General features: G+C 40.6%; 1 protein-coding gene across 1 annotated transcript; it reads left to right on the plus strand.

The window, feature by feature from the left end:
* Positions 1-1,533: 1,533 nt before the first annotated feature.
* On the plus strand, positions 1,534-20,228 carry st7l (suppression of tumorigenicity 7 like). The gene is made up of 15 exons (XM_037102064.1): positions 1,534-1,828; positions 2,221-2,303; positions 3,587-3,746; positions 3,831-3,885; positions 4,061-4,176; positions 4,379-4,457; positions 4,746-4,834; positions 5,551-5,651; positions 5,794-5,908; positions 6,049-6,121; positions 6,212-6,314; positions 13,321-13,471; positions 13,966-14,058; positions 14,157-14,296; positions 17,155-20,228. Exons 1-15 carry the CDS (start codon positions 1,576-1,578, stop codon positions 17,248-17,250), a joined length of 1,707 nt encoding a protein of 568 aa, XP_036957959.1. The 5' UTR covers positions 1,534-1,575; the 3' UTR covers positions 17,251-20,228.
* Positions 20,229-20,606: the final 378 nt, after the last annotated feature.

The raw sequence follows: 20,606 nt of genomic DNA on the forward strand, positions 1-20,606 counted from the left end.
ACTGGAATGCACTCCAACAAATCACATTTATTCCTGCACTGTTAGGGTGTAAGTCAATCACAGAAGGCGAGAAACGCTGCGGGGTTGTCTACATCCAAAAGACATACTAATACCACATACCGGTAATCTAACCAAACTGATTTCACTGAGAAGGTGTACATCTATTGGCATGCAAATCATGAGAATCAATGGGATTGCACTGGGATTGGCAGTTTGAACAAAGCCACTAGATCCAACTCTCAGCCTCAGATGAGCCCGGCAAAGAAGAAAAAATATCGGGTTATTAATTTGCAGAAAATATGGGCTCGGAATGAAAGAGTGTACTTGCCTGCCTTAAAACATGATTTTCTAAGATATGGTAATGAATTCAGAGTCTGCAAAGAAGTAAACAAAAACTGAGCAATGTCTCCACCTCCAGTCAGTAGATGGCAACAGGAGTGAATGTATTAATGCAGTAATGGCCCCACTCACTGGTTTCAGATGGTAGTACAAGGCTGGGAAATCATCCTCTGGAGCGTCTGAGATGATGAATGTCAACAAATATCCCCAAGAGCTCGAGGCCCACATCTATCAAGCTTGTGATTTATTCTAGGCAAAACAAATACAGATTTCAAATGATACTCTATGTGTATTAAATTAGTTTTTAGATGAGAGATTAGGGTTATTTACTTGTCAAAATTACAATTTACAATCTCCTTAGTAAAGGTCAGTGGATCTTTACAGAAGCTCCATCAGTTTTAAGATCTGGGAGATTCGGAATAACACCTGTCATTAATATTATATTGTAATAATATCACAGAGACTTAATTGCCAACAATGGATCCTAGTTAATCAGTTATATAAAACATGTCAAACATCATTGGTTCCAGCTCTTCAAATGTGATGTGTACTATGTTTTATGTGATTGAATATTGGTTATCGTCTGGACCCACTGTTTGACTGTCAGCTCAAAACTACGATGTGATTGCTTTTTTTTTTTTTTTCAAATTCTACAAATAAAATGATCACTTGATAATACAAAAAAAAATCTAAATGACTGTGAGCCAGAGCTGTAATGTTAAGGTGAGTGGTTGAAGATGTGCTCCGACCGATTACTTGAGTAAGCAATAATAAAACATATCTCCCATTCCCAAATTTTCTCAACAGTAAAACTGCAGAAGTACCAGTAAAACATAAAGCAGGCAATAAAAAGTAAAAACACAGTCATTATGCACCTCATTTCAAATTCAAGAAGCATTTTGATGTTTTCAAATATATACAAGCTGGTCTTGATTTTTTTTATTTTTTTTTATTTTAATATAAACACTTCTTGTAACCATAATGTCATGAATAAATATAAAAGTTAAAAGTATTCATAATACATTGTGTATAATATGTATACATTATTTCATAAGCACATTTTATAATCAAAAAAATATCTGTCACTATATTTATATCTTTATTTTCAAACATTTATTCTGCCACTAAAGCAAGATAACTATTAACTATTTGTGTCGTTCACATCTAATTTACTTTAGATGATGAGTAAACTGTGATATTTATAATGTACCGTTATGTGTATGTGTTACTCCGGAAATGGATTCTCCACGAGATTTCAAAATAGAAGTCATCTTACCTCGCGGTCACGTGACCCCACTGTTTACAGGCATCCGGAGAAACATGGAGGACACCGCTGGCAGTAATCCCCAATCTCTCGGATTTACAGAGAAATTAAAATCGTGGCTCTCGTGGTCATGGACGTACGTGTGCTTCATTTGGTTCGGCATGGTGCTGATCATGATATACGTCCTGTGGAGCCCGCTGAAACTGCAGGAAACTCTTACCTCAGGTGAATTAAGGCAACTGCTAGCTAGCTATTGTTAGCCTTCGGGTTTAGCTGGCAGCAAAGCGGGAGCTGCTGGTTTGACAGTTCGTTGTCTCGCTGGTTCGAGGAGGACGCTTTTTTTGTCAGCTTTTTTCTTGCGAGTTTTTGAATATTAATCTCCAGCTCCCGGTTGTGTTATTTTTCCACCAGCAGCTCGTGTTTGCATGGAGTCAACATTCAGCAGTTTGTTGTTTGTGGTAACAAGAATGCTACTTCAGTCATCATGCTGTTATGTGGCTGTGTATCAGCAGCTTTACATACCAGTGTGCATCAATGCAGGCGTATGAGTTTTGTTTTTAATGCGTGGTTTTCAGGTCGGACACTGTATTGACTGTCTTCTCTTTTTCTCCTCTCAGCCTCAGTGTTTTTGAATACACTGACCCCCAAGTTCTATGTGGCTCTCACTGGAACCTCCTCCCTCATCTCTGGACTCATCCTTGTAAGTAATCACCTGGGTAATTTTATCACTCTGTAGCACACTAAATGATATCTGCTCGCAGGATAGGTAGTAGACCCCACTCGCATTCAGGAAACCAAGATTAGAGACATGGTTGTTTTAGTAGAGTGGCACTAACCAAATGCAAGGCTGTAATTAGAAAAAATCTATAACACCCAGGAACATCAACACCAGCCTGTCAGTGTACTTACTGTAAGTGGTTCCTTAACCAGCCATTGCAAGGGGACATGAAATATGGAGCAATGTTGAATGAATCTGAGGCCTAGTGCCAAAAGTGCACAGGTCATATTTGGAAACCTGTTTTACAAACAAAATTGAACGCCATGGCGACAAATGTGTTAAGCACATCCTTCAGAAATAACAAATCACATGGCGGAAGATTTGTTATGCTGTGGTTGGTTGCTTAGTCACACTAATACCATGATCTACTTTTACTTCCTCTTTACACAATATGTCATTTTAGTTTGGTCAGGCACCAGTGAAATAGACACTTTCTTTCTGAAAACAGGACAAAATTGATGAGGCAGTGAAACATGACTGCTCCTGTGAATCCTCCTGGATAATGCTGTTTTTCTTCAAAGATTGCTCATGTCCCTCTGTTACATTATTGCTGTTTCTGTGTCAGTTTGTTTTCTTCTTTTTAAAAATAAGATAACATCCATTCCTTAAATGTGCGGACTCAAATCCTCCACAGAATCATACTTATAATCTGAGTTCACCATACTGTACACTGATGAGAGTGGGCCTGTGTCATTGTTTCCAGAAAGTCTCACTTTCTTCCCGTCCAGTCATAAACATTGACAACGCTTCAACAATAGCTTCATCCTGGAAGGAGTTTTCTAAGGTCCATTTTCAACATTAGTGTTAGTATGAAAGGGGAAAATGCAAAGTCAAGGCTTTGCTGTAAGAAACAGTGAGTGCCCTCATGCTGGCAAGGCTATCTACATCAGGTTAGCAAGACTGCATACAGTGAAATGACAGGCAATATAGAAGATGAACAGGTTTTTTACAGGGAATACATGAAACTCGAAATGACAGCTTATCTTGCTCTCAAGTTCATCGTCATTACAGCCACAGAGCTTTGTGTCTTTTGGGTTTTTAGGCAGTTTGTGGAAAGTTGCACGAGTTAAATTGTGTGTTATCAGCTTGCAATGGTTAACATGACAGAAAAGGTTCAAGAACCATTGAGTAAAGATAGAAATTGCAGCTACGGGAAAAAAGAATACTTGTCTGATCATGTGCTTTCTTGTGTGTTCCCACCACAGATATTTGAGTGGTGGTATTTTCGTAAATATGGGACCTCGTTCATTGAGCAAGTGTCTGTGAGCCACCTGCGTCCTCTTCTCGGTGGAGTGGAGAACAGCTCCACCACCGGTCTGTTTGCATCAGTTAATGGAGAGGCAGAACCTAGGCCCAGTGTTTCAGGTAAATATGTACATAATGCAAACTGTCACAGCAGGATTACTCATATTACTGCCAGCGCTAATAACCGTGTCTTCCTTTTGGTAGAGTGCAAGGTCTGGAGGAACCCTTTGAATCTGTTCAGAGGGGCGGAATACAACAGGTGCGTGCTGATTTTAGAGGCTTGAATCAGATTTAGCTATGTGGAATGCATCGAATACTTTGAACTTAAGCTTTCTGTGCCTGTGGTGCAAGAGACTTCATTCAGTTTAATTTGATTCACTCTCCATGAATAAACTGTAGCAAATCAAATTTATACGTTGCTCTGTGCTCTACAGGTACACTTGGGTAACAGGGAAGGAACCCTTAACATACTATGATATGAACCTGTCCGCTCAAGACCATCAGACCTTCTTCGCAGGAGACACACCGCAGTTAAGGCCAGAAGATGCTGGTGAGTTTCAGCCAGAGACAAACTGAATCAACCAGTTTAGTAAAAAAATGCAGAAAACAGAGATATGGAATTCTGTTTGGTAAATGTTAAGCATGAAGTGCTTTGTCTTTTTTTGTTGTGGATATGTTGACACATGCGGTTAAATGTATCAGGACTGTAAAGTCACATCTATAATAAGCTTGAGTTCCTCCTCTCACTACAGTGATGCAGAAAGCCTGGAGAGAAAGAAATCCTCAAGCCAGGATCAGAGCAGCTTACCAGGCCATAGAAATGAACCACGAGTGAGTCCTCCTCTTACACTGTTACATATCATCTCCTTAAACACTGTATCTATAAAAATAACCGTGTCTTCTGAGTAGTATCTCTTGTTAATAATGCAGTAAGAATGAGAGTATATAAATGAAGTGTCTGTGATTGCTCTTTCTTCAACTGAGAGCATAAATACATTTGTGTAATCGAATTGGGACCATTTTATGGGTTATTTTTGCTATCTTTTGATACTCTTGTGTATGACAAAGAAATTGTTATGAGGGATGAGCTGTTATGTTTTACATTCTGTGTGTGTGCAGATGTGCAGCAGCCTATGTTCTCCTAGCAGAGGAAGAAGCCACAACTATTACAGAAGCTGAACGCCTCTTCAAAAAAGCACTAAGCATTGGTAAGAATGTATTAATCTCTCATTGTAGAGTTGCAGGAACACAGCTGACTGATAACTGATTACTGAGTAACTGCGCCGACAACATACTTTGCCACACCCTCTGCCGTGCATTACGTCAGAATGTGCCATGTCACTGTGGCTGCAAGTAGAGCAGACCACATCTGTCCACACCTACCTGTGACGAAGAATGTAACTGCAAGCCAAATATTCCATCAATGCATCTTCGTCTGCGCAAAACCACAAAGATGCGTGGGCTGGAGGTGCTCTTGACATCTGAGGCCCATTGACAGTTCTATCAATGTTACTCATTTTTGAAACTTCTATAGACTTATAAGTCAGAATTAGAAATACTTTGTTGAGCCCAGAGGGTGATAATTAATTTGCAGTTTCTCCTTCTGGAATAGAAATGCCACAACATAGAGAAATGATGTGTGTGTTATGTTTATTAAACTACTGTACATGACAACTCTCTCTCCATATGTATAGAAATAGAAATGCTACTAAAAATGGTAATATGTAAAGATGTGCTCCGTATACTACACTCCAACTACAGTGTAGATGAATAATAATGACATATAACTGTGGTGCTGTAAGTGTAAATGCTACAGTGCACAAAATCACAGGGTAGAACAGCAGTAGAAGAACTGCACATGGTATTGCACAGAAAACTTTTTTGCTTATTAAATCTTTTATATGTTCTGTTTTTCCATCCACAGCTGGAAAAGATATCAACTTATTGGTGTACATTAAACGCAGACTGGCAATGTGTGCACGAAAACTGGGAAGGATTAAAGAAGCAGTAAAAATGATGAGAGATGTGAGTATACATCAAAAACTTGCACCTCATAGTGATAACCGCTGTAGTGTGTGATTTGTCAAATGACTCCTGCAGCTGCTGAGGCGACATGTTTACTGTATTTACAACAACTAAGATGGTGTGATGTTTTATCTCTTCACAGTTAATGAAGGAGTTCCCACTGTTGGGGATGTTAAATATACATGAAAACCTCTTGGAGGCGCTTCTAGAGCTTCAGGCATATGCTGATGTCCAAGCAGTCCTTGCCAAATATGATGGTAAAGCTGAATGAAAAAAATCTGTCATTCTTTTAAAGTTATCATAATGTGTTTTGACAGAAATAAGCTCTTTGCCAAAGAATCTGTCTTCAAAATATGCGACCGATGTCGCTTGACCCCGATTTCTTCTGCCATTGCAGACATCAGCTTGCCAAAATCAGCCACTATATGCTACACATCTGCACTGTTGAAAGCACGGGCTGTATCAGATAAGTATGTCGCATCATCATTCAGCATGTTTTATATAGCTGCAGGCTTTAATCCCTGTATGAGCAGTGTGTCATATGAGGTGTTCTGTCATAGGTTCTCTCCAGAAGCCGCGTCAAGGCGAGGGCTAAGCACAGCAGAGATGAACGCTGTAGAGGCCATACACAGAGCCGTCGAGTTCAATCCACACGTGCCAAAGGTCAGTCATTAGACTAATGAGTCTCTGATAAACTCTGATGGTTGTTATGGGCCACGGAAACCCAGTGATTAATTAAAGGGGGAGTAGTTTTTAAACCTGGGCCCTGTGTAGATGATTCATACTTGCCAAACATTTTCAATAAGGTCCAGTACATCACCTCTGCTGGCAGCCACGACACGGCCGCAATTTAATCCTTTGGCGCAGCTCCGGCTGTCAAATTTTGATATACCTTTTAGTTCAAGAGTAAGAGATCCTCTTTGGAACCAGAAACTCTAAATCTTACTCAAGGAGAGGTCTTGCTCTGAAATCTTGCAAGAGGCTGAGTTGTTGCTGTAAGATTCTGACTAACCATTCTACCGTCGTTTCAGAGTGAGACTTTTGTTTATGGTAACTAAAAGATCTTTGTTAACAAAAATGTTCAACATTTTCCTTAACGTTGATGTCCATCTGCTGGACCGTTTTTTTTTTTCAAAATTTTTGGTAGGTATGAATCATTTACATATCAAAACATGTAAATAACGGCTCCAGGTTCAAAAATACCAACATTTTTAGTCGTCAGTCATTGTGAAAACCATTCTATGCATGTGGCATTCAAATGTTCATCAGTATAAAACCTTCACAAAAGTTATTACCTGAATGATAAATGGTGAGTATTATTTAGTTAACATTATTTGTTATTTGGGTATCATCAAAGATGAGTCACAGCAGCAGTAACAAGTAGTTCAACTTTGAGATATAATCTTCATATCCAGACATTCTTTATACTTTCACACCAGCAGGTGTCAGTGTAGATCTTTGTACAGTGCAGCCCTTCAATTATGTCATCACCTATAGTGTCAGATTTAGACCATAAATCTATTCGTTCTCCATATAAGTGATTTGAATCAAATCCAGTTGAACAAACTGCTGTCATATAGTTGAGAGGTGTATTTGCCGTAATCACAAGACGATAGAGCGTTTTTGGAATCGTGCCTGCATTATTATTTTTCGCAGGTTGCTCCGTTTGAATTTTTGGCCCTGAAAGAAAGTGAGTGTTTCTGATTTCGCATAATAGAGAACAGATTTTTATACAGCTAGAGCAGGAAGAACATGGGATGACAACTGGATATTTCCCTGGCCTTTCACATCAGTTCCCACAGGATTAGATGTCACACATGCTCACACAATATCATACACAACTAGTTGCAGCAGAGTTTTGTCTGAGTTTAGCCTTTGTAGTGTGGTGTTGTTTCATCTCATGGACTCTTTTTTTCTGAGAGAGAGAGAAAGAGAATCAGTGTGTGTTTGTGTGTGTGAGGGGTGGGGGTGTCAGCCAGCACTTTGATCCGGCCTTTGATTTTTAAAGTGTGGGCCCTCATCTTCAGCGTCTCTCCAACTGCTCCCTCCCCACTGTGCCCAGAGGCGGCCGTCCTCCCTCCTCTCATCGCGTACCCTCATCCTGTTTCTTATCCTCTCATGTTCCCTCATCCCTTCTCATCCCCTTGTTTGAGCCAAACAGAGTCTGATGTTTTGCCACCTCTGCCAGCTTGATCAAAATGACCTCTGTGATTTTAGTTAGAATAGTTAAATTACATTATGAAATTTGTAACACACCTTTCCCAGAGGATTAGTGGAGGGCTCATCTTTCAGCATTTAACTGGGGCTATAAGGTGGGGGGGGCTTTGTGTTGTCTGGCATGTCTGAATGATGAGTGCACCTGTGTCTGTGGCCTTTTTAGACAGGGGCTGGCCCCTAAAGTCGGATCTGCAAAGGACTTTTGTACAAAAGTTGAATGGAGCCTAATTCTGTCCTATTGTGTAGATAGTGTAGAAAAGTGCTCTATCAAGTAGGGCTTTATCAAATTATACTTTAATTAGAGACACATTGTTTAGGATCCTTTGATTCAAAGTAATAGATTAAAATGTCAGAAATTGAGATAAATAATCGTAATCAACAACATGAGCGGATGTTAATGCACAAAGGCACGTTTTAAAAGATTGAGAAGACAGGGCTGTTTCTAATGAGCCCTCCTCAAATTGCTAATATCATTAATCTTTGGAAACAGATAAGATACTTGTACTCCAGACGGTACTCCATGCAAGCCTGCAGGCTCCGGACAAAAAAAAGGAAAATTCCCTGAAGCAGATCGTACAGCTCATCGACAGTGTTAAAGGGGATACACTTAATTATTTTGTACTGTGCAAGCAAAAATAAGTAATAATCAAGCAAGATATTAATGAATAAACTACATCTGTGTAATGTGACAGGAGATGCGTCGGAGGTGACTGGGTAACAGCTTCTGTGTGTTTGTGTTGCTATAGAGAAGCCATACCAGATGCCAGTGCTGCACTGAACTGAAACAAGCAAAGTAGATCAGATTTAGCAAATCTGAGGCTGTCTGGATTTTTCTGAGTTTCTCAGTCATCATCATCATCATCATCAGTGTACCAGTGGACCGTAGTGACTCAAAGTTTAGGGGAAATTTGCTCAGGACAGGAAAGAAGCCAGTTTGCAGAATAAATCTGGGTAGGGAAAAGGTGACAAAAGAGTTTTTCCTCCCTCATTAACAGCACCTTGAGCAAGACCTTTAATCGCCAATGCCTCAAGTTGGACTGCTCAGCAGATTCAACGGATCAGGATTTCTGTGATCCAATTTTTACTGTTTTTTTTGCTGGAAAAATCTGTTGAAATAAATCTGTCCAGTAATAATGTCCAATGAAAATAATTCCCTCTAAGCCCAATGTTAATTGTGTTGTATTTTTTGGGATTTTACATGTTTGAATGTAAAGGGGGGAGTAAGTGATTCTACAGTGAGATAGTTGATTGTTCAGCCTCATTCCCACTTTGTGAAATAACAACACTTTTGGTTGGTGATGAATTCCTTTAAACATGGATAATATTTGGCCAGAGTTTCTTGGTTTTTTTGTGGGATATGAAAACTTTCAGGACACACAGACCAAAAACAATTTTTCTTTCAACCTTTTTTGAGTAGAGGTTGAAAAAAACTACCAACCTAATGGCCAGTGAAGAAATGAAGGAACATTGTTGGCTCAAGCATTAAGTGTGTGGGTGTGTTATCAAGCTTGCCAAGGAGCTTATATATGAATATCATGTTAGGCTACATCACATGAGCTTATTCAAACTGCTCAATAAAAGCCATACACACACTAAACCCACAACCACACACACACACACACACACACACACACACACACACACACACACACACACACAGCCTTTTTCTGCCCTCCTCCCTCACCAGCTCTCAATTTTGCCTCAATTTACCTCCGTCTCCCCTTTGTTCACTTCTGCTTTCCTCTCCTCCTCATCTTCTTGTCCTTCTCTATTTATCCCCCTCCTCCACCACCCTTTTCTCTGTCCGTCTGCCCATTCCAATCAGCTTCCCCACCAGCCAGTGGTTAAGAAACTGACAGTCTGCCTGATGCTTGGATAGCTGATCAAGTGTTCCTGCTATCTGAATCTGCCTTGCATTTACATTTACTACCACTTCGGTCCATACATGTTCATTTCGAAGCAGCCTGGGTGACCCCATCCCATCTACCTTGCTAGTTTACTCCACTTTGGAAGGCAGTTTCTCATCTCACCTCATTCTGGTTGACATGTTCTCATCCAGAACGCCTGTCAAGGCTCAAAAAAGTGGACGGTTGCTTGGTTTAGCCCTTGAAATTGGGTTTTTGGTTTGTAAATTGAGACAGAGCAGCAGTCCTGGGGTTGTTCTGAATTAAGATGGATGAGGTTTGATTCAGACCAAGAAATGGCGGTTGTTAGGGTTTGCCTCATCCCAGCACAGTTTGGAACAAATGCTGTGAGTTTTTCTGCAACCATCCACACCCTCAGTAGAGGTCGGAGTAGCTGGAAGCTGCGTTTACTGACTGTATGAAATTCTTAATCTTTGTTTGTGTTTCTAACCCGACACCTGTTTGTCTTAAAGTTCTTTCTCTGTACACGTGCATGCTTGTCCGACCCTTATAGAGCAACTACAAGGCTGATGTCATTGTTGCCTGCGTCCCATTGTGAGAGGCAAAGTGCTGCAGATTAGAATCAGAAGGCAGCTTATGAGTTATGCTCTGGGCTTATGACTGGCCAGGGATAAAAGGAGAACACATGAAACTCAATCCCTTCATCAAAGAGGCGACAGGGAGTGGAGAAGCAGACCGAAGAACGAGAGGGTGGGGTTGGGGCGGGTGGGGGGGGCTGGTAGGCCAGCACAGAGGACTGAGGTGTCACCAGGTCTAATGCTGTGGCATGCGAGGAAGGACAGCTGAGCAGCCAGCCGCTCTAAATGGTTAATCTTAAAACACAAGAGGACCCAGACCTACATGAGTGCCATATACTGGTCATTAATTCTCAGCAACAGACTGGCATAGAGAGTGAAATATCTGTAAAATATTTACTGTTATCTGTAAATATCCAGGTTTCATCCAAATAGCAAATTGGCAGATGTGAAGTTTATGATTGGGCCTCATGCCTGTTCCTACGTATGCGTTGTGCAACCAAGAAGTGGTAGGTTTCCTCTTCAGCTGGCTGTCTGCCTCAACACTGGTGCCGGGGGAGTAGTGGATGGTGAAAGGTTTTGTGCTCTGTAGAACGGAGACCAAGACACTGAGGAGGATGAAGGCGGACAGTCAGATGTCTTGGCTGGAGCAGAGAGAGGGCTGATTTAAGTAAGTCAGACAGGATAAGTGAATAGGGCAAACACGCTGCTTCTGGGTGTCTCTAGCTGCCGATGCTTGTAATCGCTACTAGAGGGTGTTAGGATGGAAAAAAAGAGGAGGAGAAGAGTCTACTTGAATGGTTGAGTAAAGTGCAGTGACTGCACTTGTTGGGTGGTCGTGTGCTCGATCTGAGTCGGCATCCATGAAGGGTAAGATGTTCAGCAGGGGGCGATTGAGGAACAGACAACAGAGTACTGAGGTGGGCCTGGCAAACTGTCTGCACACAGAGCAACATAAACAGGAATCTTAACGAATACGGCTAAAGCTCAGTGGTAGTTCGAGCCTGTGATGATGAGGACAGTGTGGAGGATGAATGGGCTCAGGAGCAATGGACGTAATCGTCCAAGCCGATAATCGGTTCCTCAGTAAAGGGCACAGTGTGGTGTTTTGTGGTAAATGCAAGTGTCAGTATGCTAACACAGTTTAGAAAAAGGGACTGAAATCTCGGGTCTGAAAAGTGGAAAGTAGGAGTTGGAAGTAGGAAAAGAAGTTGAATCGTATGTAAGCTTATGGTCTCAATCGTGGGTTTCAAGTCATCTTAAACCCAGAATGATGTTCATTTTGTAAACGCTGGTCCCATTTAGAGTAAAATAGACAGTAAAGTAGGGTATGTTTCAGGGTGTGGCTACCTTGGTGTGTCCTCGGATGATGGACGGACGTTGCCCACCAATTAAGTGAGGCAGCTATCCAGTCTGAGTCCTGGGCTCATGTTTTGAAAGCCAGAGGAGAAAGACAAGGATGAGCCAGGTCGAAGAGTCTGGGCAGGCTGTGATCATGAGGGGGCGAGAGCGGAGAAAGAGGGTAAAGGCAGGGGGAGATGGGAGAAGCAGCGTGGTCTGGCTGGTTAGATGGATGGATGGATGGCTGGCTGGCTGAGCCTGTGACCATGGAGGGGATTAGACAGGATTAACTGTGGGGTAACCTTCCCAAAGTGTCAGTCTGAGATCCAGAGTGCTGTGAAGCTGGCCGCCTGGGAATCCAGCCCAGGGGGCCCCAGCCCCACACATAGGTTTTGTTTAACACAGACCCCTGCCACACTGGGCACCACAGACATAAAGTACATAGAGTGGCAGATTTGTCAAAGTCAGTATACACCAGCTAATGAGTTATCAATCGACAGAGCTAGGTCTTAATTAAAATATGTATCGCATAAGAGGAATACACAATATACACATGTTGTTATTTCTACACGTGCTCCCTGTTATTTCCAAAAGCATACCTGTTCTATAGGTTGTAACTCTTGAATGTGGGACGTTGTCAACGAAGTGAACCGGCTGACTCGCTGGGACAAACTTACACAGTAGGGAAAGGGGGGTGGGGTGGGAGGGGGCAGTTACACATTCATGGAATGAATGTACTGTACTGAAACAATAACACACACTCTGTGGGCTTTGGGAAGCTTTTCCCTCCCACCTTGAACAATTGCAAAATATGGCTGTCAACAAGTACCTCACATGAAGAAAATATGTTTTTAGTCCGCAGAGAGTTAGCCAGAGGGAATTGCACAATAGATTAAGTGATGTGCTGACTGAGAAGCAAGGGTAAGATGTGAATGAAACCATCAAAGCAGTGTGAAATTGTTTTTAACCACAAGGTGGCAGTTATATGGTCAATTGTTTTTTTTTTTGTTTTTTTCATTTTTTTCTTTACTGGTATTTTATTTGTGGTTTGGTTGAGAATGAAAATGTCATCCTTCCTAGTTTAATGTTGCACAACGATTTTTTGCCATTATTTCACAATAAAGACTGTAAGGAAGGAGAGTGGGACAATATGGAACTAATATCTCTGAATGAGTGCAATGGACCGATCTGCTTCAGATGTAACCGCGACCACTTCTGTATGACGAAAGTCACGGCGGCTACTTTTCCAATGGAAACCGCACTCACGCAGGGTCCTATGAAATGTGAGCGCTTGAGTAATGTTAGTTCAAAAGACTGTGACAACATGGAGAGAAAGCAGATTGTGCACAAATAAACATACTTTAGTGAACTCTTGTTCAAATAGTGGAATCACTGCACTCTATCACATTTTGTGACAGCAGTATAAAGTGCACCTGTACTCAACACCTCTGCTAGTAATTACCACGTCCAGGAGCAATACAGCATCAATTGTTTCTGTTTTTTTTTTTTGTTTTTTTTTTTTACTCTATTGATGCTGATATGTTGTGGTTTCTGTCTTGTGACAAATGTACTTGTTGTAAGTCACTTTGGACAAAATCATCTGCTAAATGTACTAAATATAAAGGTAAACGTAATGTTGTTCTTGTATTTCTCCTTCCTCCTGTCCTGCAGTACTTACTGGAGATGAAGAGTCTGATTCTGCCTCCAGAGCACATCTTGAAGAGGGGCGACAGCGAGGCAGTGGCATATGCTTTCTTCCACCTGCAGCACTGGAAGAGGGCAGAGGGAGCCTTAAACCTACTACACTGCACCTGGGAGGGCAGTACGTATCACTGTTACTTCTGCGTTTACGGTCTATTTAATGCAAATGACTTGCACAGTTGACTTTATATAGAGCAGATTATACAATGCCTTGATAGAGATGAGCAATAACTGAGATTCAGAGTATCTTCCCTCCATGCACGCTCCTCAATTTTTGAATTGTGTCATAGGTCGCGTACGCTCAGCACACCCACAGATATTCTATTTGTGATTATACGGGGACAGGATCATCGCTCACACGAAGCACAGGAAGATTGTTATCGTTATATTTTATTAGGATGTTAGTATCTTGTCACTCTGTATAATAGTCTGCCGCTTAAATAATTTACTTTAATGAATATTGTGTCAGCTATTGTAAACAGTCTCTTGTAGTCAAAGTTTAAAATACCAGGGATGTTGTTTAGAACAGTTTTTCACATTGTGCTCTAAAGTCATACTAGGTGCGTTATTCATCTTAATTTAACTTACTATTTACGTCTATGTTTGTCTGCACAGCCTTCCGGATAATTCCCTACCCCCTAGAGAAAGGTCACCTGTTTTACCCATACCCAGGATGCACAGAAACAGCAGATAGAGAACTACTGCCCTGTAAGTACAGTTGCCAAAGCTCACATGCTTTTTTTTTTTTTTTTGTAATCATCTGCACTGGTTAATGACTTCCTCTTTTTTTCTGACCGTTCCTCCAGCATTCCACGAGGTGTCTGTGTACCCAAAAAAAGAGCTGCCCTTCTTCATCCTCTTCACAGCAGGCCTTTGCTCTTTCACTGCCATGCTGGCCATGCTCACACATCAGTTCCCTGAGCTCATGGGTGTCTTTGCCAAAGCAGTAAGTCCTCAAACTACACATCTCAATTTCTTTCTTAAATGTTGCTGTTTTGAACGTTATAGATCTTGATTCAAGTAGTCCACTCTCATCATCACACAAAAGGTTACTGTGTTTTGGTTTTTTTTTTTGCACAGTATAAAGAAAAACGTCTCTAATACCCATTAAGGTGTTTGATTTAGTTCAGACTTTTGCTCTGGATATGTATGCTACTTAGTGCACATTTAATTAGATGGCATTATTTGCATAATTTAAACACCATTTCACCAAAAGTAATTGTCCTAAAGGTGCTATTTGTAAGAAAAGTAGATTTTTGAAGCTCATTCCTGATGCTTCTGGATGGTAGCCGACTCTAATATGTCACCAAAATGAAACAATTTTTAAACTTGTGTTGAAAAATCAGTTTATTAGTTTATCTTTCATTGGATAACACATCATTTACACATTTAAACATAACATTTCGGAAAATATGTTATGTATAAATTTACATGGTGATTACATGTTGGTTGACAAAATGACCTTATTCACCTGTGGTGTCTCCCTTTATTGTACACTTATGTGTGAGTTGGCTGACGGTAACATCGTCAGTTCATCTCTGATCGAGGCCTTTTCTGAGCCTTTCAACCCACTGAACCTTTTAACCCACGATAATTGCTGCTTTCTATCACTGCCTGTACCACTGGAGTCTCATGGGAGTCGCAGGCCTGTAAAGTCTGTGTGTCACGCCAAGACGAGCTGTGGTCTAACTTAAGTTATCAGTGACCACAGTGGAGTAATTTGTGCTTAATGCAGGAAACATCACAGCGTACCTTACGGCCTTAAAGATTTAGACGCTTTAAACATGTGCATGACTTCTTTTATCTGTTTATTTACTATAGAAGCGTTCAGTTGTCTGTTGTAGTCAGCTTGGCAAACTCCCTACTTTGGCTAATCCTTTGTTTATGGTTGCCCTGTTTATTACGAGCTGCCTCTACATAAAGTCATAGACTTGTAGCGAAAACAAGGCCACAGAGAACATTTAGTGCTCCTCCTTTTGTTATGAGAGCGATTGAGTGCAGATAGGACTTTTACAGCAGCCCAGGCGAGCCTGGTCTGTGTAATGTTCAGATGGAGTGCATGAAAACCATCGAGGGAGGAACACAGAGGTCCTCACTGCCTTCTGAGGGAAAACAGATTTCTCTGAATCTGCTGCTCTTGAACAGGAGAGCCAAGCAAGGCAGGACAGCGGTGGTGGCAGTCTGCCTGTCTTTTTATTTATGGATAGCAGACATGTATAGCATAGAAGTTGAATATGTTTCATATATTAAATGGGATTAGTGGAGTACTTGATTTGCACTTGTCTGGCCAGGATGATATGTCCACTTATGGGACTGTTAAAAGTGTCAAGTGTATCAAGCACACCTCAAGTAGCTTCAGAGAGAAACCATATTGTAATATTTTAGAGGACATTTCTCTGTTACCAGCTTACTTAAATCATTATTGTGTGTCCTTAAACATGCTCTATTATACACATAGCTAATAAACTGTGTATGCTAGATCTTAATCTTCGATCTGTATGGATATATGCCCTGCTGGTAATCATAAAAACACAAGTTGTTATGTTTCTTCTAAGCTCCAAAAAGAGTGTTTGTCAGATCAGTTAGAGAATCACAAAATGTTGCTTTTACTTTATAACTGACAGCAGACAATCAACATAATGTCCTAACACATTATGTAAATGATTATCAACAGGAATACAGGTTTTTCTTTATTTAGATTTCAAGTAACAAGAAATTGGGATCACAAAGTTGTACTTGACAGGCGGTTCGGTGCATGTGCGACCAAAATAGCGGCTCTCTTGAGCCCTGAATCTCTGTCCAGACCAGTTAATGGGATGTGTAATGGCTGCTCAGTACATCCGTTCACCTCATTAAAGAGCTCATGATGATGAATATAGGTGTGAATTCCAAGGCACTGAGTTATCCTATTGGTTTACATGACCAGGAAAACGATGTTTGGTAATGGCCAAAATGTGGAGATACTGTTAAAATCTACATTATTGGTCATGTTGTCACATTATCATATTACTACAGAAGCACACACAGTATATTTTTTCATGATTATTCTTCTAGGCTCTTTATTCTTGTTATTATTACATAAGAAAGCTGTTTGAAAGGATGATGATCATTTTGGTGTTAGAGTATCATTTGCCTTCTGCCAGTTTTGTCTATAATTAATTTTGCGTGAAAGTGAACGCGATTGATTGATTGATTGATTGGTTGTGTTAAAGTGTGTTGACGTGTAAATCATGGATTATATGAAGTTTATCTGCAAATCAGATAAGTATTTCAAACTGTCAGCACTGTTTCTGCAAACACATTTTTTAAAAATGGTAACACTTGGATAAATTGCTGCTTTGGCGTTCTCCTTCCCTGAACTGGAGGAAGTTTCAGGATTAGAAGTATAAATATACTCAGCTTTGGACTGCAGTGCTATTATTCAAATGTTTTGCCCCGCCGTCACCTGAAAAAAACCTTGCTCCTCTTCTTCCTGTATTTTATCTCTTTAAAAAAAATTAAGCTTGACCAGCACACCTAGTGTCACATCTGTGTTCTTTCCAGAAAGGACAGCAAATTTATGTCTTTATAAACACATCTGGTTGGGAATTTGGTGCTTTCTTTTTGGTTTTCCTTACTAAAAAACAGTACTTATTTCCCTTTTTGATTCCTAATTGTGGTAACAGAGGAAATGTTTGAGCAGTATTTTTATGAAATGATGAGCTCGTGGGCGTTGTTCGCTTAAACATTTCCTACGAATGGTTGAGAAGCGGAGGTCTCACTGACATTTAGCTGAAGGCTCATTCTGCCTTTTCTCCCTTTCAGTTCTTCAGCACACTCTTTGCACCCCTGGGTTTCTTCGCAGACAAGATGGAAAGCTTCATGCCGTCCAGTTTTTGGCACCAGCTGACTCGAATCTGACCCCGTGTCTCTCTTACACACACATACACACACACACACACACACACACACACACACACACACACACACACACACACACAGTACCACTCCAAACCCTCAGACAAAAAGTGTTTGCTCTCCTGTCTTCAGCATTACTGTCCACTTGCTGCATTGTTACTGATTATGTTAGCTGAGGTTGTATCAACACGGCAATACCACTCTTAAGATGCTCTCCCACACTGTTCCCGCAGCCAGAGTTTTTCCAAGACCGCATTTAGTGAATACCATTTGCAACGATTTCACAGGGTCATTCATTTTGCCGTTATGCTAGCGGTGGCCAATTTAAGGTTTTTTGAAGTATCCCACAAAGCTTGGCTGCAGATCTTTTGAACAGAAATTGAATAAGGAATTTGCCAGAGGTCCTCTTTATTTATTTTTTTCTAAATCATGAAAAGCTAAAAACTGCTTGTTTTTAATCCTCCTCTAACTTCTGTCTAGTCTGATGAGTTTGTCTGAACCAGTGTGTTACTGACAGCAGGAAACAGAAACAACATGTACATGATGGATATCCATTTCTTTTCCCCGCTCTGTAATTCATGTGCATCAAAACGTTCCCCATCAGGTATTTGTGATGGGAACCTGCACGTCCTATCTCAGCCCCTCAGATTTTTTAAAGTCTGTAAGGCCTCCTAAAAAACAGAGCTGTGATTTACAGCCTCCAAGTGCCTGCAGTGTATACAACGGCTCTGCAGTTCAACAGTTGTTGCCATGGCATGACACCTCAGCAGTATATCACCGGGGCAACCGCCGCCCCCACAACATCGAGATGTAAATGGGATCATCACCGGTCACAGTTAGGCCTCCCGTGGCATAACTCATCTGTGCTGATTGCGCTACAGAACGTGATGAGTCACGGTGTTGGTCAACTTCATATTAAAACCAATGAGGGCGCACATCGCAGGAGTCATCCAACGGCACAGGAAATGTACCTTCAGATGTAATATTGTCGCTGTCCAGTCGAAAACCACTTGTCTCCAAAAAAGCCAGCTTTTCATGAGCTCAGAACAAACGGCCACGTTTTCAGCTTTGTGGCAACACATTTCTCAGATGAATCAGTGACTCTGTAAGTGGTTTGTTTGGCTGAAGAAATAGGAGAATTGACTCAACTCATAAAGGAGCGCGCCTTCCTTCAGTTTTTATTAAAAAACACCAAATTTGGAGATCTGTGGTTTTGACTGGACAGAGACGTTATGCAAGATTGGTAGCTCTAAGTAGTACTAATAGCGTTCTTCCATGAGCAAAGTTAAACCTGACGAGCCCTCAGAGAAGCATTTGGAGATGAGGCCAAAATTAACAGACATGCACAGACAAAAAAAAAATCTCTCTCTGCCTTTGACTGGGTCTGTTCATTTTGCCAGAAGTGGTACATGTTTTGATTGTACTGTAACTGGACATTTTTCTCCCCCTGTGAAAGATAAGATTAACTCATCATCTCTGTCTTTAAATGGCTGATAATGTTTAAAATAACTAGCGTTCAAATGTGCCTGGTTTGAAATTATGATAAAGTCTGTAAATGTAATATATGTATTCCCATTAGTCATGACAAATGTCATGTGTTAAGTTTATTAAAAAAGAAAAATGAATTGATCAAAATGTGTTTAACAACTTAGTCGTGGGTGATGGTATAATAACGCATTATCATCACCTTTTTATCACATAAATTGGTTTATTAGGTTTTAAACCACCTAAGAAGGCGATGTTTACGACACTTTGTCAAGATATGTTACTTGATTGTTATGTTATTAGCTCTACAATAATAGAGTAGAGTTCATGCCCCAGGATGTACTTTAAAGGATAAGTTCACACCAAAATGAAAATCAAGTAATTATTCTCTCTCACACCCCTGTTGATGGAAAGTCTGGTGAGTTGAAATGCATTGTCTTAAACAACTGAAGTAGATAGGGATTTGTTTTAAAACATAAAAAATTAAACATAAAAAATTACTGAATAGTTTTTTGAAATGGCTCCATACAGCTTGTCCGGCGTAATCCAAGTCTCCGGAAGCCCTGAGATCCCAAATTGATTTGAACAGATGTAAGTTATGCCCTTTTTAAAGCTGAAATCTCCACCGTAGCTGCTAATCTACAAGAGTTAGCGCACACCGCAACTTACGTGGGTGCATGGGCTTGAACGCACATCGAGAGTGTGATTATTGTCTTTTGAGATCAATCTGGGATTTTGGGAATTCTAGAGACTTGAACTACCTCAATAGGGCACTATTGTGCCATTTCATGTTTTCTTTCAGTTGTTTTGTTACATTTTAAAACAAGTCCCCATCTACTTCAGTTATTTAGGAGAATGCCACAACGCTGTTTTGCTGTGAAGCTCCCGAAATGTTTTGTGGCCCACAAAAACTTTTCATCGGTGTGAGGGTAGGAAGATAATGACTGAATTTTCCCTTTTTTTTGTGAGCTTATCCTTTAAGCGACACACTGACAAACTCCTCACTCCACATGTCAAAGTGCCTTTTAGTGAATAATGATAGTTTAAAGCCAATTTGGTATTTACTACAACTACACTATTGATGTCAAGTTTACTGGCAACTCTGTTAAATTTTGATGGAAGAGTTTGAAAAATAGCAGTGGAATTTATGACAGAATAACTAGAAATAGCAGCCGAGTAACGATGGCAAACATACTTGTGAAAATGTGAACAATGGCAGGCTGGTCATGATGTAATGGTACATAAATGTGTGTGTGTGTGTGCGTGTGTATTGCAAATTTGGATATTTTCAACAACCCTGAATTACAAAGACTGTTCGCATTGACTCTGGCCTATAATAATTGTGTTTAAATTTGTGACACTTGAAATGTCTCATTTTATAGTGTGCAGCCGAAAAATGTAAGAGTACATGCTGAAGACAGGAGAATGTTTGAACAGATGTAACTACCCTTGGATGAGTTTGATTGCAAAACTCACAATAAAAAAAAAAAAAAAAAAATACTCTTCCAGTGTACTTTTTTTCTGTGGTATATATGTTTATTGTTGTTCTGGAGCAATGCTGTGTATTCTCTTAATGAATGTGTACGTACGGAATACTTCCGATTTAGTTGCAAGTACCTGCAATTGGATAAGACACGCTGGGACTGTGAGAAAAGCTTTTTTTTCTGATCATTATTGTGTAGTCAAGTAAACTACGGCATTTTATGCAACAATAGGGAAGCCTTAACACACTATTGTGTGGTGAACGTCACTTTCCTTTATCTTTTAAAGTCAAGTCTGTATTGACAGGGAGTCGGTTGTTCAAGGACAAACGGCTCACTCTGCCAGCCTGCTGCTGCTCCCGGACTATATAAAGCCGAGAGCCATCATGCCCG

The sequence above is a fragment of the Acanthopagrus latus genome, chromosome 6 (assembly GCF_904848185.1).
Source record: "Acanthopagrus latus isolate v.2019 chromosome 6, fAcaLat1.1, whole genome shotgun sequence".
Taxonomy (NCBI): domain Eukaryota; kingdom Metazoa; phylum Chordata; class Actinopteri; order Spariformes; family Sparidae; genus Acanthopagrus; species Acanthopagrus latus.

Bases quoted from the DNA above. Each gene is read 5' to 3' on its own strand.
- st7l (XM_037102064.1), top strand. From the start codon at position 1,576: ATGGATTCTCCACGAGATTTCAAAATAGAAGTCATCTTACCTCGCGGT. The intron at 6,122-6,211 runs GTATGTCGCATC...GTTCTGTCATAG, and splicing joins GCACGGGCTGTATCAGATAA to GTTCTCTCCAGAAGCCGCGT. The intron at 6,315-13,320 runs GTCAGTCATTAG...CCTGTCCTGCAG, and splicing joins TCAATCCACACGTGCCAAAG to TACTTACTGGAGATGAAGAG.